The sequence below is a fragment of the Aplidium turbinatum genome, chromosome 4 (assembly GCF_918807975.1).
Source record: "Aplidium turbinatum chromosome 4, kaAplTurb1.1, whole genome shotgun sequence".
Classification (NCBI taxonomy): Eukaryota; Metazoa; Chordata; class Ascidiacea; order Aplousobranchia; family Polyclinidae; genus Aplidium; species Aplidium turbinatum.
The window spans coordinates 10,143,612-10,165,335 of record NC_137475.1 but is presented as its reverse complement, the minus strand read 5'-3'; the positions used below and the strand labels follow the sequence as shown (position 1 = coordinate 10,165,335).

At 36.4% G+C, this 21,724-nt stretch overlaps 1 protein-coding gene across 1 annotated transcript; it reads left to right on the top strand.

The window, feature by feature from the left end:
- The first annotated feature begins 905 nt into the window (after positions 1-905).
- LOC145768352 (sodium-independent sulfate anion transporter-like) lies at positions 906-20,137 on the top strand. The gene is made up of 12 exons (XM_082579830.1): positions 906-1,330; positions 9,258-9,419; positions 10,925-11,086; positions 11,448-11,524; positions 12,877-13,019; positions 15,333-15,599; positions 15,753-15,864; positions 16,343-16,539; positions 16,922-17,036; positions 17,228-17,343; positions 17,484-17,614; positions 18,480-20,137. Exons 1-12 carry the CDS (start codon positions 995-997, stop codon positions 18,591-18,593), a joined length of 1,932 nt encoding a protein of 643 aa, XP_082435956.1. The 5' UTR covers positions 906-994; the 3' UTR covers positions 18,594-20,137.
- The last annotated feature ends 1,587 nt before the right edge of the window (positions 20,138-21,724 follow it).

The window sequence follows — 21,724 nt, the reverse complement described above, 5'->3', positions numbered from 1 at the left end:
AAGTTTTACAAAATGAATTTCTTGAGTTCGCTAAATGTGAAATTTTACTGATGCATCAGAAATGTTTCAACTTATGGTCTTTATATTTGTTCGTATAAAGAAAAAAACATCATCTGACGAATTAAGACTACTGCAAGCAGACGTATTGAAAAATAATTTGATTAAAAATAGCGGGACAAGTGTGTTCAATCCTTCAAAGTAGTGATTATAGGAAAAATGATTAAATCTAACTTGCTTGCATGTATGAACAGGTATTTCTGATCCACTTCTCAAGGCATAGGTTTCGTCATTCAGATAGCATGTCATAGTATGTCTAAAAGTAATTGCATTCGTGTACATAAATATTTCTATGGAATTTTCCGGATTGTTGGAATAAACTTAAACTTTTCTTATTGTCTTCGCTTGTGAAAAAATGTTGAAAATCGAGAACACTTCACAATAATGCTGACACTGTATCTTCTCTTATTGTTTGTAAAAAAGATTTCGCTTCTGCAAACAAAATCTTTTCCTTGCGGTATAAGGAAGTCTTGGCTAACCACATTTGCACACGAAAACAACTAACGATGATATAATCTATAAACTGTTTGTTCTTTTCACTGTTGACCTCAAAACTTCCAGATTCTGGTTTGCAGATTTTAGCAGTGGTCCTTCTTTCACCTCACATGCAGTGAAAGTTGAAATAGGGTTTTTAACTTTAACACTACGTAATTTAGCGGTGGATTAGCGAAAAATGAAAACACGCAGTTACCATGTCGGATCAGATTATATCTAATTGCTATGTATTGTGCAGCAACAAAGAATTAGCTAAAAGTGACGACAAACAAGCCCCGGGGTCATGAAAGGAAAAAATAATTCGGAGAATAAAAGGACAAACGGGATTTCGAAAACGTATCCATGCAGGAACAAGCAAGACAACGAATCGTTTCGTCAATTGGACAAACATTGTGAAGCATTGAGAAACGAGAGATCTTCCCTTATCGAAGTCCCAGAAGACATGGCTGTTGAAGTAGACACAAGCACATCGACTCCTCCTCCTCCTGTAAGCACAGAGGAAGGATCAAGAAACGAAAGAGACGGAAAATTATCCGCCTGTTATGAAATCCGTCGAAATTGCGAAGTAGCTTGCAATAAGATTGAATCAGGTTGCGGAAAATACTGGTCCAGTGCTTGTTCCGTTGACAATCTGAAGCAAAAACTCCCCATCATTACATGGCTTCCAAAGTACAAGCCAAAGACTTTAAAAAGCGATCTTATTGCTGGACTCACTGTTGGGCTAACGGTTATCCCACAAGGAATGGCATATGCTGCTCTCGCTGGTTTAGAACTGCAGGTAAGTTGGAATTTGTGAAGTTGTTATTGTAATTTTGTCTTCTAGATATGCCGTATATGAAGTAGGGTAGTAGACTACCATATTGGATTATTACACTGGTCTACAAATTTCAACTTTTTTTTTCAGGTTTGGGTTTTGACAACTGATTTTGGCTAACTTTGGGGCGCTGAATCTGAAAATGAACTCAGATTTTCTCTATCACATCAAGTTTTCTTTCTATCGTTGCTATTATTAATGAAATTGACCAATTTTTACCCTTTTTAGTGCAGTAAAATGTCAAATAAAATTATTTTCTGACAGCTATAAACTTTCAAACATAGAGATATTTTTACACTAAATTCATAAATTGGTTCAGATTTCCTTTAAAATAAAAAAAATTCCTGTTATGATAATAATCGTAATAGGACATAGTGGAGATTGGTAGCGTTGAGTTTTTCCATGCTGGCTTGAACTCCATGTCTTGGCTTCTCAGGCGTTATCTGTGGGTCAGCTGCTATCTCTGTGCAGCAGGGTTACCAGATGTAAATTTGGCAAGGAGCCAACTGCACGTTCAAAAAGGGCCAAAAAAGAGCCAACTTTTTAAACAAGGGGCCCAATTTCGTTTATTGCAACAATATAGAAGGGCTTCTTCTAGAAAGGGGATTACCACAGTATGATGCAGACGAATGGAGACTTTTCATTGATAGCTCCAAACGAAGTTTGAAGTGTGTTCTACTTCACAATGGTAACGTGTACGGTTCTATTCCGATAGGACATTCGGTGACAATGAAAGAAGAGTATCAGGACATCAAAACCTTTCTTGAAAAGTTAAAGTACCATATTGAGCATGATTGGCTCATCTGTGTAGATTTAAAAATGGTGAACTTTTTGCTGGGGCAACAAAGTGGCTACACCAAATACCCATGTTTCCTATGCTACTGGGACAGCAGGGCCAAGGATCAGCACTGGAACAAAGAAGAGTGGCCTCCAAGGCTCACCTTGACACCTGGAAACAAAAATATCATACGTGATCAGTTAGTTGATATCAAAAAGATCCTCTTGCCTCCTCTTCACATCAAATTTGGTCTCATGAAACAATATGTAAAAGCTTTGGATCATGAAGGAGAGTGTTTTAAGTATATATGTTATGCTTTTCCTGGTCTCAGTGAAGAGAAAAAAAGAGCTGGGATTTTCAATGGACCACAAATCAGGCAATTGTTAAAGGATGAAAATTTTGTAAAATCAATGTTGCCATTCGAGGCTAGAGCTTGGAATGCTTTCGGTGCTGTTGTGAGAAATTTTTTGGGAAACTGAAAAGCAGAAAATTATAAAGATCTTTTAAGGGAGCTACTGCTTAGTTTTGAAGATTTGGGATGCAGGATGAGCATCAAAGTTCACTATTTGAAAAGCCATGCGGATGAGTTTCCAGAAAACCTTGAGAAAGTTAGTGAAGAACAGGGTGAACGTTTCCACCAGGATATTAAAATTATGCAGGAACGTTACCAAGGTCGGTGGGATTGTCATCTGATGGCCGACTATTGTTGTAGTTTTAAAAGAGAAATTCCAGATGCTGCTCATAAAAGAAAGTCCCTCAAAAGAGCCTTTTTAAGCTTATAAGTGAAGAGTTCATATTTATGAAAGCTATTTTTTTGACTGTTTCTGAACTCGCCCTGCCCAAGTCCCTTTGAGTCAATCTTTATTTTAGCACTTTGCTATTTCTGTGTGTGTCTTCAGAATTTCTGCACTCCATTGGAATGTCAATGTGCATATTGTGTGAACTGTAGGCTATAATTCAGAAAATACCTTGTCACTGTCCTATCGACATGTTCGTCAGCATAATGTAGCGTTTGATGTTATTATGGTTGCTCTTTTGCATGCCTATTTTTTATTCCAAGGCATGAAATTTTAATAAAGACAACGCAAATTTGTGTGAATATAATATAGAATGCTTGTTTGTTAATTAAAGCTAGATTATTGCAGGTAAAACAGTGTTTATTGCATCAGAATTCCTTGTTTTGACAACAGAGGGGGGGCAAAAATTGATTTTTTTCAAAAATTAGGGATATTTCATATCTCAAAAACGTGATGTGATAGAGAAAATCTGAGTTCATTTTCGGATTCAGCGCCCCAAAATTAGCTAAAATGGGTTGTCAAAACCCAAACCTGAAATTTTGTGTAGACCAGTGTTATTAACGAAAACCGAATAATGTTATTAGACTTTTGTAAACCTTGTACTACAAAAAGCTGTACCTTTTTATTCTAGTTTTCATCGAACTTCTCTTCAGCCATGGCGTTTTACTGTTTTGATCGCTTTTGATGAGCAACCAGTAAATTAGTTTTTCTTTCCAAAAGTTTCTTCAATGACTACCACAAAACTACATAAGCCAAAAGGAATTCTGGCCATGACACAGAGTTTTACCACGAATAGCTCTGAAATTTTTATGTTGATAAAGTCCAAGTTGAGGGCCGTTGAATTGTATTCGATATTATTCGCTATTCAAATGATATGGGTTGGATCTGAATTAGGATTTTAGTTTCTGTCAATTTGATAAATTGGAATGTGATTTGGAAAATCTGGATACGCTTTACTGTAGCTGTCCAAGTTTCACATAAGGTTCATATAACTTTTGTACTTAGGCCTACAAATTAAGAGGGTTCTTTCAGTATCACTTTTTTACCAACTTTGCCACATATTTTTTTTTGTAAATAATACAAGTCTAATGAATGTAGAGGAATCTTTTTTGCTATCCAATAGCACTGAAGATGAAAGCGGTTTAGCTTTCGAAGCATTTGCTGAACATAAGTTTAGAGTGTACGTTTTGCGCTCTTTATTTTTTAGTTGAGTTGACTAGAGCGGCGTTCTGACCATTTTGTTCCTTAGTGGTTGCTTGTTTAACAACACATGAAAAATTGCCCGCAGTGTTGCAAAAGATAAAACTGTGAACACCAATTGAAATTATTCGCGATGACTCTCTTTGTTGCGCACTATTTCCACAACGATTTAAGATTTATGTCATTAATTGGACCTTGGTGTCCCTTCGGGGCTCCATTTTTGTGCAGTATTTTCTAAAAGGCTATAATCAACGCCCTTCGAGAAAATGCAAACTTCAAAAACTTTTTCCCGCATGAATGTACAAAATTGTACACGTACGGTGTGTATCATTAATTGGATATTATTTGACATTTTTCAAGCCACAAAAATGTCAGTGGACTGGCTTCTCTTGTTTCAACTCAATTTCTGCTTGTGAATGACATTACCCAGACAGCAAATCAACCATTGGTTCAACGTCTGTAGACGGTAATAAACTGTTGATATGCTGTCTGAAGTTTACAGATAGAAGAGGTTGTTATTTTTACGTCATTTGTTAACGTTGAAACGATGTAGAAAGATAACTTTAGCTAGCTGGGTGGATTTTGGTCGGCTGCATGAAAGGTATTTATTTCAATGACTTGTCCACATTAGGCAAGTAATTTCTGGATGAAGCCGGCAAGTTCGGTTTATTGCACATCAAGTGGTATGTTCATTTATTTTCAGTTTCAAAAAATAAAAAATGGTGATAATAATGTAGTTAAAGTGTAAACTAAAAATAGATGCAGTTTTGTACAGGCTTGATATTTTTGGGATGTTAAATTTTATAAAAATTTGTGTTGCTTTCAAAACCTTCAATTGGCATGAAAAGACCTTCACTAATTTGACCACACGTTTTTTTGCGGTTCTTAAAAGTAATTGCAGTTTTGCTTTATTTTGATCAATATACTTTTACATATCGTCGTCTATTTCGGAATGTGGTGCTTTCAAATATTTATCATCGAGTTTCACAATAAAAATTTTCCGTCAAGCAGAAGACTTGGTGCAGATGGAGCTGTTTTGTCAAAAAAAGTCAAGAACACAATCTTTTTTATTAGGCTTTATTTAGTTTTAAGTGCTAGCGCCCGAAGACACAAAAATATAAATATGCTGATAAAATGTATGGCTGCGTTAACATATTTCATTTGATCCATTCAAGATAGAATGTTTGAAGAGCTTTATAAATAAACAAAGTATTTTTAAGTGATTGTAAAGCTATAAAAAAGATGTGGATGAAGGATTCAGAAACAAGGCCAAAACATGATGTTCAACTTATAGATGGATAACGTAATCGGAGATTCTTTTTTTTTCGTTAAAAAGGAGGACATATTCTCCAAAAAAGAAGACGTTTGGTAACCCTGGCATTATGGCTTTTTTGTGACAAATGGTTGCTAATTTGTGTGTTTACCGACTTGTTTGTATTTTAAAATTGTAAAATCATGAACAACAATATTTTTTTGGTGAAAAAGTGTACATTTTTTTAGATTTTTGTCAACTTTGTTTTCAGAATTTGTTACCCAGTTTTAAATTGGTACAAGGTTAAGTTTATACAGCTATTTCACAATCTACTTGTTTCAGTCTCATCCAATTTCACTTTCTTGATGCTTTGTTTTTTTTATTTTATTCTACGTCTGCTGTTTTTCTTCATCAATATTATTCATAACTTTATTAACGCCATTTGTCATTGGGATAGTCTTTGACTCATGTTCACAGTCACCGCGACAAACCTGCTTCTGCCAACCAAAACGCTCTTTATACGGTGTTGCATGTTAAGAAAACAATTTTAAACAACTGTTTTAACTTTTAGAGCCTTCTGAAGAAAATCGATTCTCCTTTGACTTGTTTTGAGCTCACTTTTGTCCGAGATATACCGCTTTATCTGAAGAATTAATTAATCTGCTCACAGAGTATGCTAATTCATACAGTAGCTTTTGCAGTAAACATTTGGCAAATAAGTTCGTCACAGAAAGTCCGAGGCAAACGATTTTTTAACAAGCAAGTTTTATATTTACTTAACGTCTGCAAACATAAAAGCAACGTAAAAAACAGGAGTTTACTAGCTTGGAATTTTGTTTATAGTAATAGCCACAACCACCGGCGGAATCTACTGTATTCTATCATATGACGCCATAAACCACATGTGTCAAACGAGCTTTCTGCTTAGAGTATTTTCTTTTTGAAGCTCTCGAGTGGTCTTAAAGGTGCGTCTACACGAGAAAGTGTTCTTGCTTAAAAATTCTTGCTTAAGCTAGTGATTAAGCTCGTTTCGTCTACACTGGCAACCTCGACGAAGATTTTCCTCGCTTGAATCGCGGTCACGTGAGTATCTAATCCCCAATGACGTCACGTTTTAAAAAGTTCGCGCCAAAGCATAGCAGTTCGCGCTAAAGTACAGCAGAGTAGACCAAGCAACTGACTGTTCTTTAACCATTTGAAGTTGTTGCAGTCTTTCAGTCATGGCTTCCCAGAAGTTGTGTAAAAAATGCTGCAAAAAGCGAAGGATGCAAACCCGCAATTTACTGCTTATTGAAGCATTCAGACACCTCAGTGAGGTTGAAATGTTGGAAACAGAATTTCGTGTCAGCGTTGGTGACTGGTAACAACCAGCAAGATCATTCTTCCGCTATTTTTATTACCCAGTGTACAATGGCAATGGCTTTCTGCTGAGATCCTGTTTTGGATTTGAAATTGGAAAATATTGTGCTTTCTATGGGCTATTTCGAGTACGGTCACCGCCAGTTCAGCCCGCAACATTAATAAGAACGGGTTGGGATCAAAACTTAACGAAATCCTTTAACGATACCGCCCTGCCCTGTCTGGATAGGCTACTGAGCTGAGAGGAGACCTGAGATTTTGGCGGGAAAAACATTTCTAAGCAAGAGAACTCACTTAAGCGCCCAGTTTTTCGATCTGGAGCGTATTTTTTCTCGACGGCTCGCTTACTCGCCCATTTTCTTAAAAATAAGCGGCACAAACTGCGATTAACTTAAAGAAACAAGAAGTTTGGCTAGCTTAAGCAAGAAAACAGTCGTCGTGTAGACGCACCTTAACGTGTTTTTTTTGTTTGTAGATTTTTTATTGAATTGTAAATAACTAATTGATTTATATATAGTTAAATCAATTCCAAATGCATTACTTTCAAAAGAATACCTAATAATCGCGGATTCTTCAAAAACTGTTAGATCTCAGGTCTCACACTAGATTCTATGCATCCAATTAGACATTCAGGTTATAATTACGAAGACCCAAGCAGGCCCGGATTTAGGAGGGGCAGATAATGCAGTTTCCCCGGATAATGCATTTTTCCACGTCGGGGGCCCTTTTGAAGGGCCCCCGACGTGGAAAAATAAGATTTTGTGTTCTTATTATTATTTTCTCTCAGCCTTTGAAGTTTCTGCAAAATGCCTCCTTTTTCTTTCAAAGTTAATTTTTAGTCACAAGGTGGTGACTGAGCTTGGCGTAAAGGCATTAGCAGTGTGGGTGACTTTTGAGTTAAAGCGCGAAAAACTTTTTTGCACGGTGGCCCTCCGATCTAAAAGTGCCCCCTGCCTCCCATCAGCTAAAACCGGCCCTGGACCCAAGCGCGTTTCGCTTCGGCGCAAATGAAGCCTGGCTGAACTGAAATGCAATGGAAGTGACGTGTTGTCACCACCGGTCTGTGGGAAACAGGGTTACCTTGAAGAAAGATGAAAATGTATTTCGTTTGAGTTAATGCTGTAAATTACGACCCTAAATAGATTTGCACGATCTCATGAAAAAGACGTTCATGATAATTACGTGGCATTAAAAAAACAAGAAAACTTTGGTAAAATTGTTGGCTTTTGCAATGAAATTGATTTCCCATAATACTCAGGCATATGCACAGCGCCAAACTAACAATAGTAACTGTTTATTTCATTTTAAAAATAGTTTATTTTATTCAAAATAATATACTGTAAAATAGAAGCTTTTGTTTACTTTGCTCTGTTTTCTTGTAATGGCGACCACTTGGGCATGGACTTCTAAATAGTAGAATCTGGACTGGAAACGCAGTGGGCAACAGTAGGCCAAACAGTTGGTACAACAGTTGGCCAACAGTGGGCCAACAGCCAAGTAACTAACCCTGTGGACTGGAAACGCAGTGGGCAACAGTAGGCCAAACAGTTGGTACAACAGTTGGCCAACAGTGGGCCAACAGCCAAGTAACTAACCCTGTTGGCCCACTGTTGGCCAACTGTTGTACCAACTGTTTGGCCTACTGTTGCCCACTGCGTTTCCAGTCCAGATGCTACTATTTAGAAGTCCATGACTTGGGTTTGATGTTGTTTATTTTAGATCACACTGTGGCGACTTAGAGGCATTATCTTTCAGCTTCAAACTTTTTTTCTGGGTTTATTCAAGGTCTGCTTCTTTAATAACTCAATTGATGCAGTTAACTTTGTAAACAAGAAGGAAACGACAAGGTTAAGAAACAATGAGTCACATCCATGACGTAGACTATCATCTCATCTCATCACATCTCATCGCCTGCAGATTATCAGCATACTGAACAAATCAAACTGAAATGATTTTCTCGGGCAGGAGTAGCTACAGCAGAAGTTTTATTCTCATATGCTTCGGCTGCTTCGTGTTGACCAGCGACAGTCCTTCAACTCCAAGTGGAATTGTTTGGCAGTATTCAGAGTTATTTCCTGAGGTTCACGATTTAAATTGTAGACGGGGACGGGGGGTGGAGGCACAAGGAAGCTAACATCTATGCCAACCTTTAAGCATATCATTACATCTGTTCTGTCACTAAGACATGGTCTAACATTCTTGAGTGGTTTCGAATCGACGTCTTGTAAAACGTCGCACAGATGCTCTTAACTAACCACTGGGTCACTCAGCTCCTGGTGGATTTTCAAACTGTCAACCTTGGTGACTGTGTTTATCTGAAGATTCCAAGCGTTTTTTAAGCTTCCAAATACTGTATACAGTACAAATCAAGCTTTCAAAAGCGCTGTTTTTACCCAGACAATGAAATTTCTTCTCATAATTAAGCTCATAGCAGAGTTTGAAAATTGCAATGAATATTCCTATAAATAGTTTTTTGCTTATCAAATATTGTTTATTTTTCTACAGTATGGACTCTACAGTGCTTTTATGGGGTGCTTCATTTATTGTTTGATGGGTACTTCCAAAGACATCACGTTGGGGCCTACGGCTATTATGTCCATCCTTGTTGCTGAATATGCTCAGGATCCGTGGCGGCATGCTGCACACGGTGGTGATGAAGAGGAGACAGTAAGTATTACAGTGTGATTATTATTATCATTATGTTATTATTTTTAATATTTGTAATTGCCAACATTATTTTTTTTAAAGAAAATTTAAGTTTAACCGGTCGGCTAATTTTTTTTTTATTGTGCGACGTACCTGTAACTGAACTCAAACCCAACTTTCAAACAAAATTCAGTTAATAAGCTTGCAACATTTTTTTTCGAAAAAAATGAAAAAAACGACTGCTAAGATTTTAAATTAATGCTTTAGAATTAAAGTTGATAGTTGTTGAAGCCTTTTGAAGCTTAGATATCTTTAACATTTCTCCTGTCCGTGAAACTTCTTTTTCTTTTAGCTTTATTCCTACTATTAATGGTGCGCAGACTAGGGGATGTATTTTTTAAATATAGAAATATCTTCTTATGGTAAGTTAGCTATTTATAAACACTTAACTTTGCACCTAATTATTCTTCCAAGCTCCATTTTCTCAATGTCAAATTCCGATTGTTTCAAAGCGTTGTTGTTTTTATATTAAACGTATAAGAATTTGCTTCGTCACCGATTTAGTATTTTGATCAACATAAAGGAACACGTGATGGCATCTCTCATTACTTGCCACAAAAACAATTTAAAATCAAATTTTAGAAGCAATCCTTTTAAAAACACGCCAGCCTGTTGTCTGGGTAATGTCACAGATACTCAAAAGCAACACTGATAACAGGAAATTTCCAAATCCAGTGTTCAGATGTTGTTTTTGCAGCGTTGACAGTGCATTGTAAACTTGAACTTATGGCTTGCCTTCATCAATTTAATTTACAACATCTCTGCAATATGTTTTGTGTTATTTCGAATGCCATCAATCATTATTGCAGCCGGAACAATATATTGCAGCCATTTACTTCAGTTAGAATTTTAAAAATCACAACAATGTTAAAGGTAAAAAAAGCTGTATTTGGTGTTCGTATTGTTTTGAAGACAAACTGACAAACACCAGAGATTTAACCGTCTTCAATAATGACGTTGGCGAAGTACTGAGAATTCCATCGGCTATTTTGGAAGTTCAAAACAGTGTAAGCTCACAAACATGAAAAGTCTGTTATACACATCAACAAAAATCTCGTTATCTTTTTGGAATCAGGGACTTAGTTTTCACTCCCCAACTTGCTTGACTTTGTGTGTTTGCAAAAAACTTAATGAACTTCATCCGTTTAATACGATCTTATCTCGATTTTGATGGCAAATTTTAAAACAAAAAAAAGACCCGTAAGCAATAGCAACTTAGCTTACTGATTTTGATTAAAACTGCTTATCACAAAAAAGATTTCAACAATGGTGCATGAGTTCATGACCTTTCTCAAGTTTCTTGCTCTCATCGAGTTTATTTGTTGTGAGATTTTTTAATTGCAGTTTTTTTTTTAATCAAGTTCTGTCCAGTCTGTAATATTATGAGTCCAAATTTTTGGTGGTTTGTCCCTATTTTGTTTTCCATTGATTTACCGTGCATAAACTATACAACAATTGTTTTGTAGACGAGTGTTGAACTGGCCATCATGCTTACTTTCCTTTGTGGAGTCATACAGATATTGATGACTATCTTTAGGTTGGGTTTTTTGGTCCGGTACATTTCTCATCCCGTCATCACAGGGTTTATGTCCGCCGCATCCATTGTGATAGCAACCACACAACTCAAGGTAATGTTTATAAACCGCTGTTTGTTACGTTTTTCTCATTTCGTTAATTTGAGTTCTTGTTTTCACAATAGCCAAAAGCTAAATTGCAAAGGTTTATTCTATTGTTTTTTAAATTAGCTTCATGTCCAATGCAAAAATACCGCACTTTTTTAAATATTCCTTTTTTTTTATCTGTCATCTTTTCAAAATTACAAAGCACCGAAAATTGGTGGGTTTGTTAAGCACGCTTTAAAAAGGTCATTGTAAAAATGTGTTACATTATGATTGCAACTTTTAAATGTTATCAATGCTAGGTTGTTTTCAATGCTTGCATCTTTATCTTTAACCTTGTGTTTTAACAAAGGCATTTATATCAATGCAGAAAATCTTTGGAATTTCCACACCCCGAGGCTTTTTCCTTACGATAAAATATTTGTTGAGGGATATAACTGAAACCAAGTGAGTATAACCTTCGGTCAAAAGGTCTTTGGTGTTGTCACAGTTTTTCTATTGATCGGAGGATTGCAAAAAGCTTAAAGGACGATTCCAAAATAAACAACTTACAACGAATTCATCTTTGTGTAGGCATCTTTATCTGATAAGTAATGCTTAGGTCAAAAGTCAAAACTTGACAAGTTTCGAACAAACAACAATTAAATGTGGCATAATTCCATGCATTTTAAATAGGGTTTCTGCCTACCCTTTTCTTGCAATGGACAAATTTTCTTTGTGTTGAAAAAACAAGTCATCTTCGTTTGACTGCACACGCACACACGACCACAGTCAAAAACTCAAAAATATGTTCTGAATGTGTTCAATACAGCACGTATACTTTCTCTTGCATTTAACGAAATACACTATGATGAAAAATGTTTCACATCAAGTACATAACTTTCAGTATCGGCACTGTAATCTGTCATATCTCCCTCGTGAATAATTAAGACTGTCTTGGCCTAATGTTTTCCATAACTTGAAAAATCACAGTTTTCTTCCAAAAGTAAAAGTTACCCTCCAGTGTTAAAAATTTATTGTTTCGTTAGATAAGTGTATTTTTCCCATGCTTTTTCCCATTACAAACAGACAAAAAATTCCAAAACTGTGGAGTCGGAGTCTTGGAGTCGGAATGATTTTAGAGTGTCAGGAATAGAAGCGTTTGTTCTTGTTAGTTTTTGTGAAAGTCGCCGTTTCAATTTCCATTACAACTTAAAGTAAAATTAAATTTTACAAAAATGAAATGGGACAAAAATTAAAAAAAAATCTGGCAACACTGAAGCCGGAGTCGGCCAGTTATAAAGCGAGGAGTCGGAGTCGTACATTTTTTCATCCGACTCCTCAGCCATGAAAAATGTCATCAAATACTTGGCTGACATGAATTAAGATTGACGTCAAAGAAGCACCAAAGCCTTACATGTTACATGACAAAAGATTCCACGTAGCGATTTTTCCTACTTCATCGTGGGTGTATTATATGGGAAGAAAAATTTGTCTCATGCGTGAGAGAGAGATAAACAATACGCAACAGTTGGAAAATTTATCGTCATTTGTAATGTTTCCATGTTTAATTTTGAGTCAAACAATCATCTAAAATCAAAGGTTTCACTTTGAAGACAATGTGTTCGTGACTTCATGCTTGAAACTTTGCACATTTGTTTGCATTCTTTAGTGTGCAAAAACCATCATTTTACGCTGTTTTTACGTCATGTGAAGAAACAAAAGGTGCGCAGTTTCGAAATAGATAATCTCGTGATTAGTCACAGCATCATTTGATTTGGCTATGACTGCATTAAAGTATTATTATTTTTTCCTGGCAGAGTTTGGGACTTGACGTTGGGATTGTCTTGTATGGTATTGCTTTTTCTTCTCAAGTTTGCCAAGGAAAGATGGTCGAAGACGAAGGAAGAAGATAAATTACCAGTTCGAATTCTCCGAAATGTCCTGTGGTTCTCAGCTACCAGTGAGTCTATTTCTTTGGTTTATCTCATATTGGCTGGTGAATGGTCATTGGTATCATGTCATCCCAGTCAGAAGCGGAACCAACGGGGTCTTTCATGGTGGAACAAATGTTTTCCGCAGAATAAATTAATTCCTCAGTTAACTGTTGACATACATTTTGTAAGCACTATTTCTAAGCACGTATATGGCTTAAAATAATGATTGTGTTATCGGCATGACAGTCAATCACTTTTTTCCTAAATATAATCTATTTTCGTTTAGATTCATCCACACAACTCAGTTAACTCATCTTAACTTGCTTATCAAGTCAAATATAAAATTGCAAAAACTACATTTTAAAAAATGAAAAAGTTTTAATCAATCAAAGTTGAAATTTAGCAATTTGTCAAAGGATATTAAAATACTATATCTGGTCAACCCTTTTGTATAATTTTGAAACTTGGACAATGTCATAAAAAATGGAGAAACGGATCGATGCCTTCGAGCTCTGGGCATACAGGCGAATGTTAAAAATTTCATGGAAACAAAAGATCAATCACGATGAAATATTATCCAAATTCAATTCAAGTAAAGTTATCCTGCAAACAATCAAAAGAAGAAAATTGAAGCATTTCGGACACACAATAAAGCAAAACTCGTTACAAAGATCATTAATAGAAGGGGAAATATTCGGTAAAAGAAACAAAAGCAAACCAAGAATGATTTGGACAACAAACATCTCTAAATGGACAAAATTAAATTATAAAAGTGCAGTACGAATAATGAGAGCAATGGCATGATCGAGAACAATGGCGCATTGTATCCAACTCTCTATACTAGGAAGGAACATAATGATCATGATCTTGATAAAGTCAATGTTTAAACATTGTAGCATTCTTTGTTGAAAATAATGTTTTGCGTACTCTCTGAACACGTTGCCAGCATGCCCGTGTATTAATGTTCCCTTAACCCAGGGGTCCGCAAACTGCGGCCCGCGGGCCAAATGCGGCCGCGGACAAACTTTTTGCGGCCCTCGAACGATCTTACTTTTAGTGCATAAACTAAAGTTTCATCATTATCTACGCGTGAATTTATTTTATATCATAACAAAAAGCCCTTTAACATGTGTCCCGACATTACTCGGTAACTTCCATGTACGCTACAAAATCTTTTGCGAGGTTAGATGGCTAAGTCGCAGTGCTATGTTACAACGGTTTTATGATTTGCGAAACGAAATAGTGACTTTCTTGATACGGTACAAAAGAATGCAGGTTTCGGCATTGATGAACTTAGTGATCCTGATTGGTTACAGATTTAGCCTTTCACACTGATTTCACTTCTCATAGGAACAAGCTAAACTTACAACTACAAGGATAAGAGCAATTTATTAATCAGATGTATGATCATATTACTGCCTTTGTAAACAAGCTACGTCTTTGGGAAACTCAACTAATCAATTCCAACTTTGCTCATTTTCCCAATTTGGGCCTTTTCAAACCTTTCAACCCTGATAAGTAGGCTAGGCTACATATCACTTATCGTTTCCACTAAAACTAACTTTGAATCTTGATTTTGCGATTTCAAAATCAAAAAAACAGATTCGATTTATTTGCCATTCCATTTTCAATGGATGTCAATACTGTGCCACATGAGATGCAAATGGAAATAATTGAACTTCAATCATCCAATATGGAAGGCCAAATACGATTCAGTTCCAATTGCCAACATTTATAAAGAATATGTCCAGAAATCCACCTATCTTCATCTGTATGACAATGCAAAACGTGTAATGTGCATGTTTGGAAGCACATATTGCTGTGAGCAGCTTTTTTCAAAAATGAATTACGCAAAGAATAAACTTCGCACTCGCCTGTCAGATCGTCATTTGAATGACGTATTGCAAATATCAGCAACAAATCGGCTGCCGAGAAACATATCATCAACAAAGTTGCCAGTTGATTTAAACACCTTGGCCATGACACAGAAACAACATCATCCTTCTCACATTGATAAATGATAAGTAAATAAAAACAATGCATTGCATTTTAATACGTGTTTGATAATAAATATGAAACGGCAACAAACACGTCTCATTGTGCAATAGACACAGGAATAGGAGTTGCAGGTGCGCCATGATTTTAAGGATAATGTGGCGATTGTTTATAGGTTGACATTTATGCGGCCCACACGTTACCGGAAGTTTGCAGATTTGGCCCAGTAGTACAGAAAGTTTGCCGACCCCTGCCTTAACCTATAAGCAAACTTGAAACTGCAGCTTGGTTTAATTTTTTATTAGTAAAACTAGATTATTGAATAATAGTTGTTGTTTCTTCAGGTCGCAATGCTATCGTTGTTGTAGTGGCTGCATCTATTGCTTACGGGATCACTGATATCGAGTATCCCGTCGACATGAGACCTCTTACTCTCACGCGCAACATCACAGGAGGTCTTCCTCCTTTACAACTGCCATCGTTTTCCATTGAACTTGCGGAACAAAACCGAACTGTTTATTTTGGAGAAATACTGCAAACTCTTGGAAGTGGATTGGGAGTTGTTCCTCTCATCGGTTTCTTGGAATCTATCGCTATCGCAAAAGCTTTTGGTAATTATATGCTTTCATTTCAAAAAAGTTTTTGAAACAGGGCTTCCAATAGGATTCAACAATTTTAAATTTTAAAATTGATATCGTCAATTGTCGTCTGACGGTGGAATGTCATTATGGTTCTTAATTTATCTCATCTATTTCTGTGTTTAGGAAGAAAAAACAAATACAAAGTGGATGCATCGCAAGAGCTTCTAACTATCGGAGTTGGAAATTTCTTTTCTTCTTTCGTTTCATCTTATCCCATCACTGGGAGCTTTGGAAGGTAGCATCCCTTAATGCATGTTAGGTCACCTTTTAAATTTATTATTATAGAAAGATACCTTTACAGAAATCTTTAGTATTATATTCCAAAATCATAGAGCAGCTTAAATGCCGCAACGAGTACCGTATAGTAAGATTGTGAAATGCTTATAAATTACAAAAAATCATATTGGAGTAGAACCTAGAGATGTAGATTAGAAGCCTACTTAGGCTACGTTGCTTGAAAGATAAGTTTGGTTCAACAAGAAACTTTAATCCAACTCTTGGTTACCATTTTTATTCCAATAAAAATATAGGAAAAGAACCTAAGCCTAAGCAAATAAGTATAGGCTTACTTTAGATCCAAACACATAAGTTAGTTTAAAAATGTTGTGAAAAATTTTTCTGTTAAAGTTTGTTGTTACAATTTGCAGTCTTATAAAGCCATGACTGTGATTACACTACAGGTTAACCTACTAGCTAAAATTTATAATGCTTAGATCTGCCGTAAACGCTCAAAGCAATGTGATGACACCCCTTGGAGGCATCTTTACTGGAGCGGTGGTTCTCTTGGCTCTTGAGTTTTTGTCGGATGCTTTTCAATACATCCCTGCTGCTGCTCTTGGAGCAGTGATCATCATGGCAGTAATTAACCTCTTTGACTTCCAGGAGATGAGACACATATGGAAAGTGAACAGTAAGTTATTTTTCTTCTTCGTTTTGTCCACGAGCTTGTCTTTTGCTAGATCACTGTGAAAAGCTTAGATTTTTAACAGGGGCTTGGTCCTTGGACCAGTTCAGTGGTCATGGCAGTCGACATGTTGTTGGCCACACAGTCTCCTTAAAGAGAAGTAAAAATAAATCAGCTTTTGAAAAAGTTCAAATCTATACACCTTTTTTATTGACCAATAATTCCACGTGCTCATTGTTCTTTCATTTCTCGCCGTGGCGTAGGTTCTTGCAGAAAGAAGCATTTTACATTTTTATTTTTTTATTTTAAATACCAAAAACAGAGACAACCACATTAAACCAGCTTCACAATGACAACTTTCTCTTACTTTTTGTCACTTATGTTTCAGAAATGGACATCATTCCACTTGGAGTCACCTTTTTTTTGTGCTTTGTGGACATTGCTTACGGAATCATGGCTGGGATTGGAGTGTCTCTTCTTATTCTCCTAATGGCCCACGCAAGGTGGGGTACTTAGATTTTGAAATGGGTTGCTCATTATAATAAGAAAACATGAACTGTTAGTTAATATAACACAGACAACAATACTTCAAAACCAGGAAATTCCCCGCGGACTACTGGGCTGTCAATCAAAACTTGTTGCTAGCTTGTTCTTTTACGACATTTTGTGTCATGACTTTGCTTTTAAACTTCAGGCCAAAGGCGAAAGCTGTCCGATCTGGTGACATTGTGACAATAACAATTAAAAAAGGTCTTGACTTTCCCGGAGCGGAATACATTGAGGACAAACTTCAAGACCAAGCAGACAAAGGTCTGTTTCAACTGAACTGAATAATAGTTTTAAACTGCTTCTAACTTTAGCTTCCATTTTGAACTTCAAAGTATGTCCCACGTCGCAGTTTTCTTTAAAGTTGACTTTGTTTTTAAACCTATCGACTTGGCTACTTGCAGGTGAATGTAAGGTGGTCATTATGGATTGTTCCAACATCAGAACACTGGACTACAGTTCGGCAGAAGCATTTTACCACGGTGCAGAATCTTTGAAAAATGTCGGGATTTCTCTCAAACTCTGTGGTTTTACCGTGAGTTTCTTTTATATTGCATTAGATCAGTTTGTTTTTTAAATTGTAGACTATGTTGCTATGTGATAAAAATGACGCTTATTATATAAAATTAAATGTACTGTGGGTTAGATGATTGAAAGGTTTTAAATATTCCTTATTAACACGTTTTTTTTTTGTCCAAATTAGTCATACTATGAAAATAAAAGTGCACAGCAATGGAATTTCAGTTGAAACTACTGTTTTGGTATAGCTTAAACCGATACCTTGTAGAATGCGTTAACGAATTCTTACAAAACCAGCACGTTATATTGATACGACCTGAAAGAAGTGATTAAGTTTGATCAGCCAAGTTGCAAGCAGCAAAAGCACCTTTTTATCGCCGTGTAGCCTACAAATGACATTGTCGCTAGGGTTTTGTACCAAGGAAGCTAGCCAGGGCAGTTGGGAGGATAATTTAGGCCCTGTACTAATGAGAACCTCATGCCCGAATCAAGAATCTTCTAAGCAAAACTCATTAAATCCAAAGAATACTCGGTGGTTTTATGTTCCCATGCCCCTTGGAAAGATTACGGCCGCCGGGCCACATCAAATCATCCCAGGCCCTAAACCACCCCCTTGGACCATCCCTGTCAACGTTACTCATACGTTTGTTGTAACTATTGTAAATTAACACAAAATATGACCAAAGGACATCTAGTTTTAACTTTGATTGATGGTAGGAATCATTATTCTCGAACCCCTTTAGCTATATTCCCCCTGCTCGGCACAGACTTAAAGTAACGCCACTGTTGATATGGACCATGTCGAAGCAGTTATCTGCCACTTCCTTGCATTTGCACGGCCAACTTCCGTGTTGCATACAAATTAATATTTTGCATTTTAGGTTGGTAAGGAACGTATGCTAAAGAGAGCAGGATTGATCAAGCATGACGTGAAATTTTACGATGACGTTGAAGAAGCTGTTCTTAACATTGTTCCAGCAAATGAGAACGTCTGAACGACTTTTTTGGTCAAAGAGAATGTTGGAAAAAAGAATGGTTTCTCCTGAAATGATTGACAAGATGAAAAAATACAATACTTTCAGTTGCATTGTTGATCTCACAGAAATTAGCTTCTGTGCTCATTAAAACCAACTTATCTTCTGCGAGACCGTTGACACTTGTTTTTTAGTTTCTTCCGATCGTAAAACAACATCACTTTTACATCAACAAGTGTTTGAACGATCAAGCCCAGAACTTGCTTGGTACCGCTATGTCATCAATTATATTTTTATTAATTTTTACTGTCCAAGTGTTCTTTTTATCAAGTGTTTGTATAACAACTGCTTGTGGTGTCTTGATAGTGTTGCCTGATGAAGATGTTCTTTACTTGCCTATTGTGTGCAATTGTGGTACCGATTTAATGCTAAATACGCACCAATTTACGATGAAATTATAGGCTAGTTCCTCATGTTGACTAACAAGTTTGTTGCAAGAAGTTTAAAGCTGATGGTGTTGACACGTTACCACCTTAGTAAACCGAATAAAGGTGTTATTTTCCAGACAGCAAAATGACGGATTTTGCTGTCTGGGTTGTAATTAATTTGCCAGTGAAGACGCTGTATTGTGAGAAGTTGCAAATAATTAGGACTGTACGAAACAGTATTTTTTGGTCGAAACGGAGTTTTTGAGAAAGAATTTAAATTCGAAACAAAACCACTACATAATTTTGTGTCAAAATGATTTTTTTTCGTTTCGATCAGTTCCTGTAGCCTAATACCTGTTAAACAGTTTCTTTTTTAGAAAATAGATTAAACGTTCAAATTATTGAAATTTAAGAATTAGAAACGGCATTATCGAAATAATTGCAGGTATGGAAATAACATTCTTCGCGAACAAGTTTATCACTTCTCATTCTTAATTCAACTCTTAGTCAAAAAGTTGCAGTTAGAACCGACCCCAACTTTTATAATGTTTGGTTTCTTTGTGCCAAAATAATTGGAAGCACAGGATGACTACATGCCCTTTGCTGCTTCCAGCTGTCCGTGGTGTTATGTCTGTGATTTGCAGTGTACAATATACGTTATTGCAAATAGGCGCAAAAAATTATTGCCGGTGCTGTTAATTATTGCAGTAAAAACAAAAAATATGTTGTTTTTCTAAGCTGCGGCAAACAAAAATATTATGGCATGATTCTTCGTTTTTGCAAAGAAATTGCAATGAATTTCTTTGATAAGCTTAGATGTAATTACTTGGTGCTCAGACAGCAAATCAGTCATTTTTCACATTGATTCAACTGGGGCAGACGTTGCATCGATGTAAACTGTAAAGGATGACTGATTTTCTGTCTGGTAGCTTATCGTTTTATGAAGAAAGTATCTACACATATCACGCTCTGTAAAAATGTTAGTATTGACATAGCATCTCACTACAGGAGTGGTTTGTTTTGATTAATCAAATATATTTCTTACAAAGTTTCATTTGATTGTTGCAATCGAACGCAATGCCGTTTGGCGCCTGTATTGTGAGCACTTTGTTTACTGCGCAATAAAATTTGAAGACTATTGTAGCTACGTTTCATTGCATTTCGGAGGCTCTGAAAAATTTTTCACTCAGATTGAAAACCTCGATCATATTGCTGCTGGATTTTTATTTTTGGAAAATAAGCCAACTTGGTATCAGCTATTTTTCATCGTTTTGTCGGATTTTCTTACTTAGAAGAGACCAGACGATTTTAATGCTTGATACAAAAAGGAGTATCTTATTCCATGGTGTTGTCCATCAGAGGCTAAAAGAAGAGGTTGGCTTTATTTTTCCATCCAAACAAGACGTTAGGCTACAACTAAAAAAACTGCAAATACGCAGCACAAAAGAAAGCGTCTGTGTCCTGGCTAGCAAAAGTTGCCTTTTTCACATTGTTTCAAAGTAAAACAAACTAAAGAAGCACCTTGGTTCGTCAACAAAGCGACTTCACAAATAAACCGCTTTTTGCGTCTGACAGACGTTGCCCTATGTTGAAGAGACGGAAACAGTCATTTCCAACGGTACACATTATATTTGTAACATTTAGCAAAAATTATAATAAACAATCAAAGATTTGCACGATAGGGCGCGACAGCAAATAGTTCGAAGAATCAAAAACAGGTGAAAATAATAAAAAACTGCAAACAACAATGATTGACGAAAATACATTTTTCAACGTGATTTGAGTTAAGTGGAAAGGCTCCTTATTCAAACGTTTTTGTACATAGGCGTCTTAAAAAATAAAACCAACATCTGAGAAGGCTTGTTGTGATATGATTCTGTTTCTCTGAAGATGTGAGATAGTGCCAACGTACAAGTGATTGCAGACGAGGAGTCAAGATTTGTGGACCAGGTTTGGGTAAACCTCATCTTTAGGGGAAATGAAAATGGGTGATTTTAAAAAGGGTTTGATGATCAATGGAACTAGAATGCGGTGATAGATGTGTTGAAATAAACAGTGATGAGTAACATTGTATTTCTTTCAAAACTACGTTATTTCGTCTGTTGAAGAGTGGTGAGGAAGATGACTTGCATCAGATGAATTAACTGCATTTCTGAAGCGATGAAGATGTTTTTACGGGAACAGATGATTTCTCTTGCTCATTGAAAAAGCCGTTTGCTGCTGGAAGAACCGTGGAATTATTGGAAGATTTAAATAGATCGTGTTCTTCCAACATTGACTCTGATGCAAAGGCGTCTTCAGACTACTTTTTGGATGTGACAGGAGACAAAAGAGGGTTCAGAACAGGAGTCTTATCGTTTAGTGAGGTTGATGAGGATGCTAAATGATCGACGGGGAGTGACAAAGCTTTAGGAGGAATTTTAAATAGAGAAGAAGAAGAGCCTATAGGACTCTAATTAGCATCTGGAAAATTATAACATGTGACAATCTCAAAATAATTTAATTAACATTCAGTAAAACAGCGAATAACTCTACTTTCCCTAAAGAAACTTTGTAGGCCTACCATGAAGAAGCGGAATCTTTGTGCACCGACAACAGTCAACACCACAACAATTACAGCAACATATAATTTATTGATTAGGCCTGCCAGCACTTCACTAATGCCTTGAACAGATCAATAGCCTAGGCTACTCGCCAACTATTGTAAATTAAGTTCAAAAATTG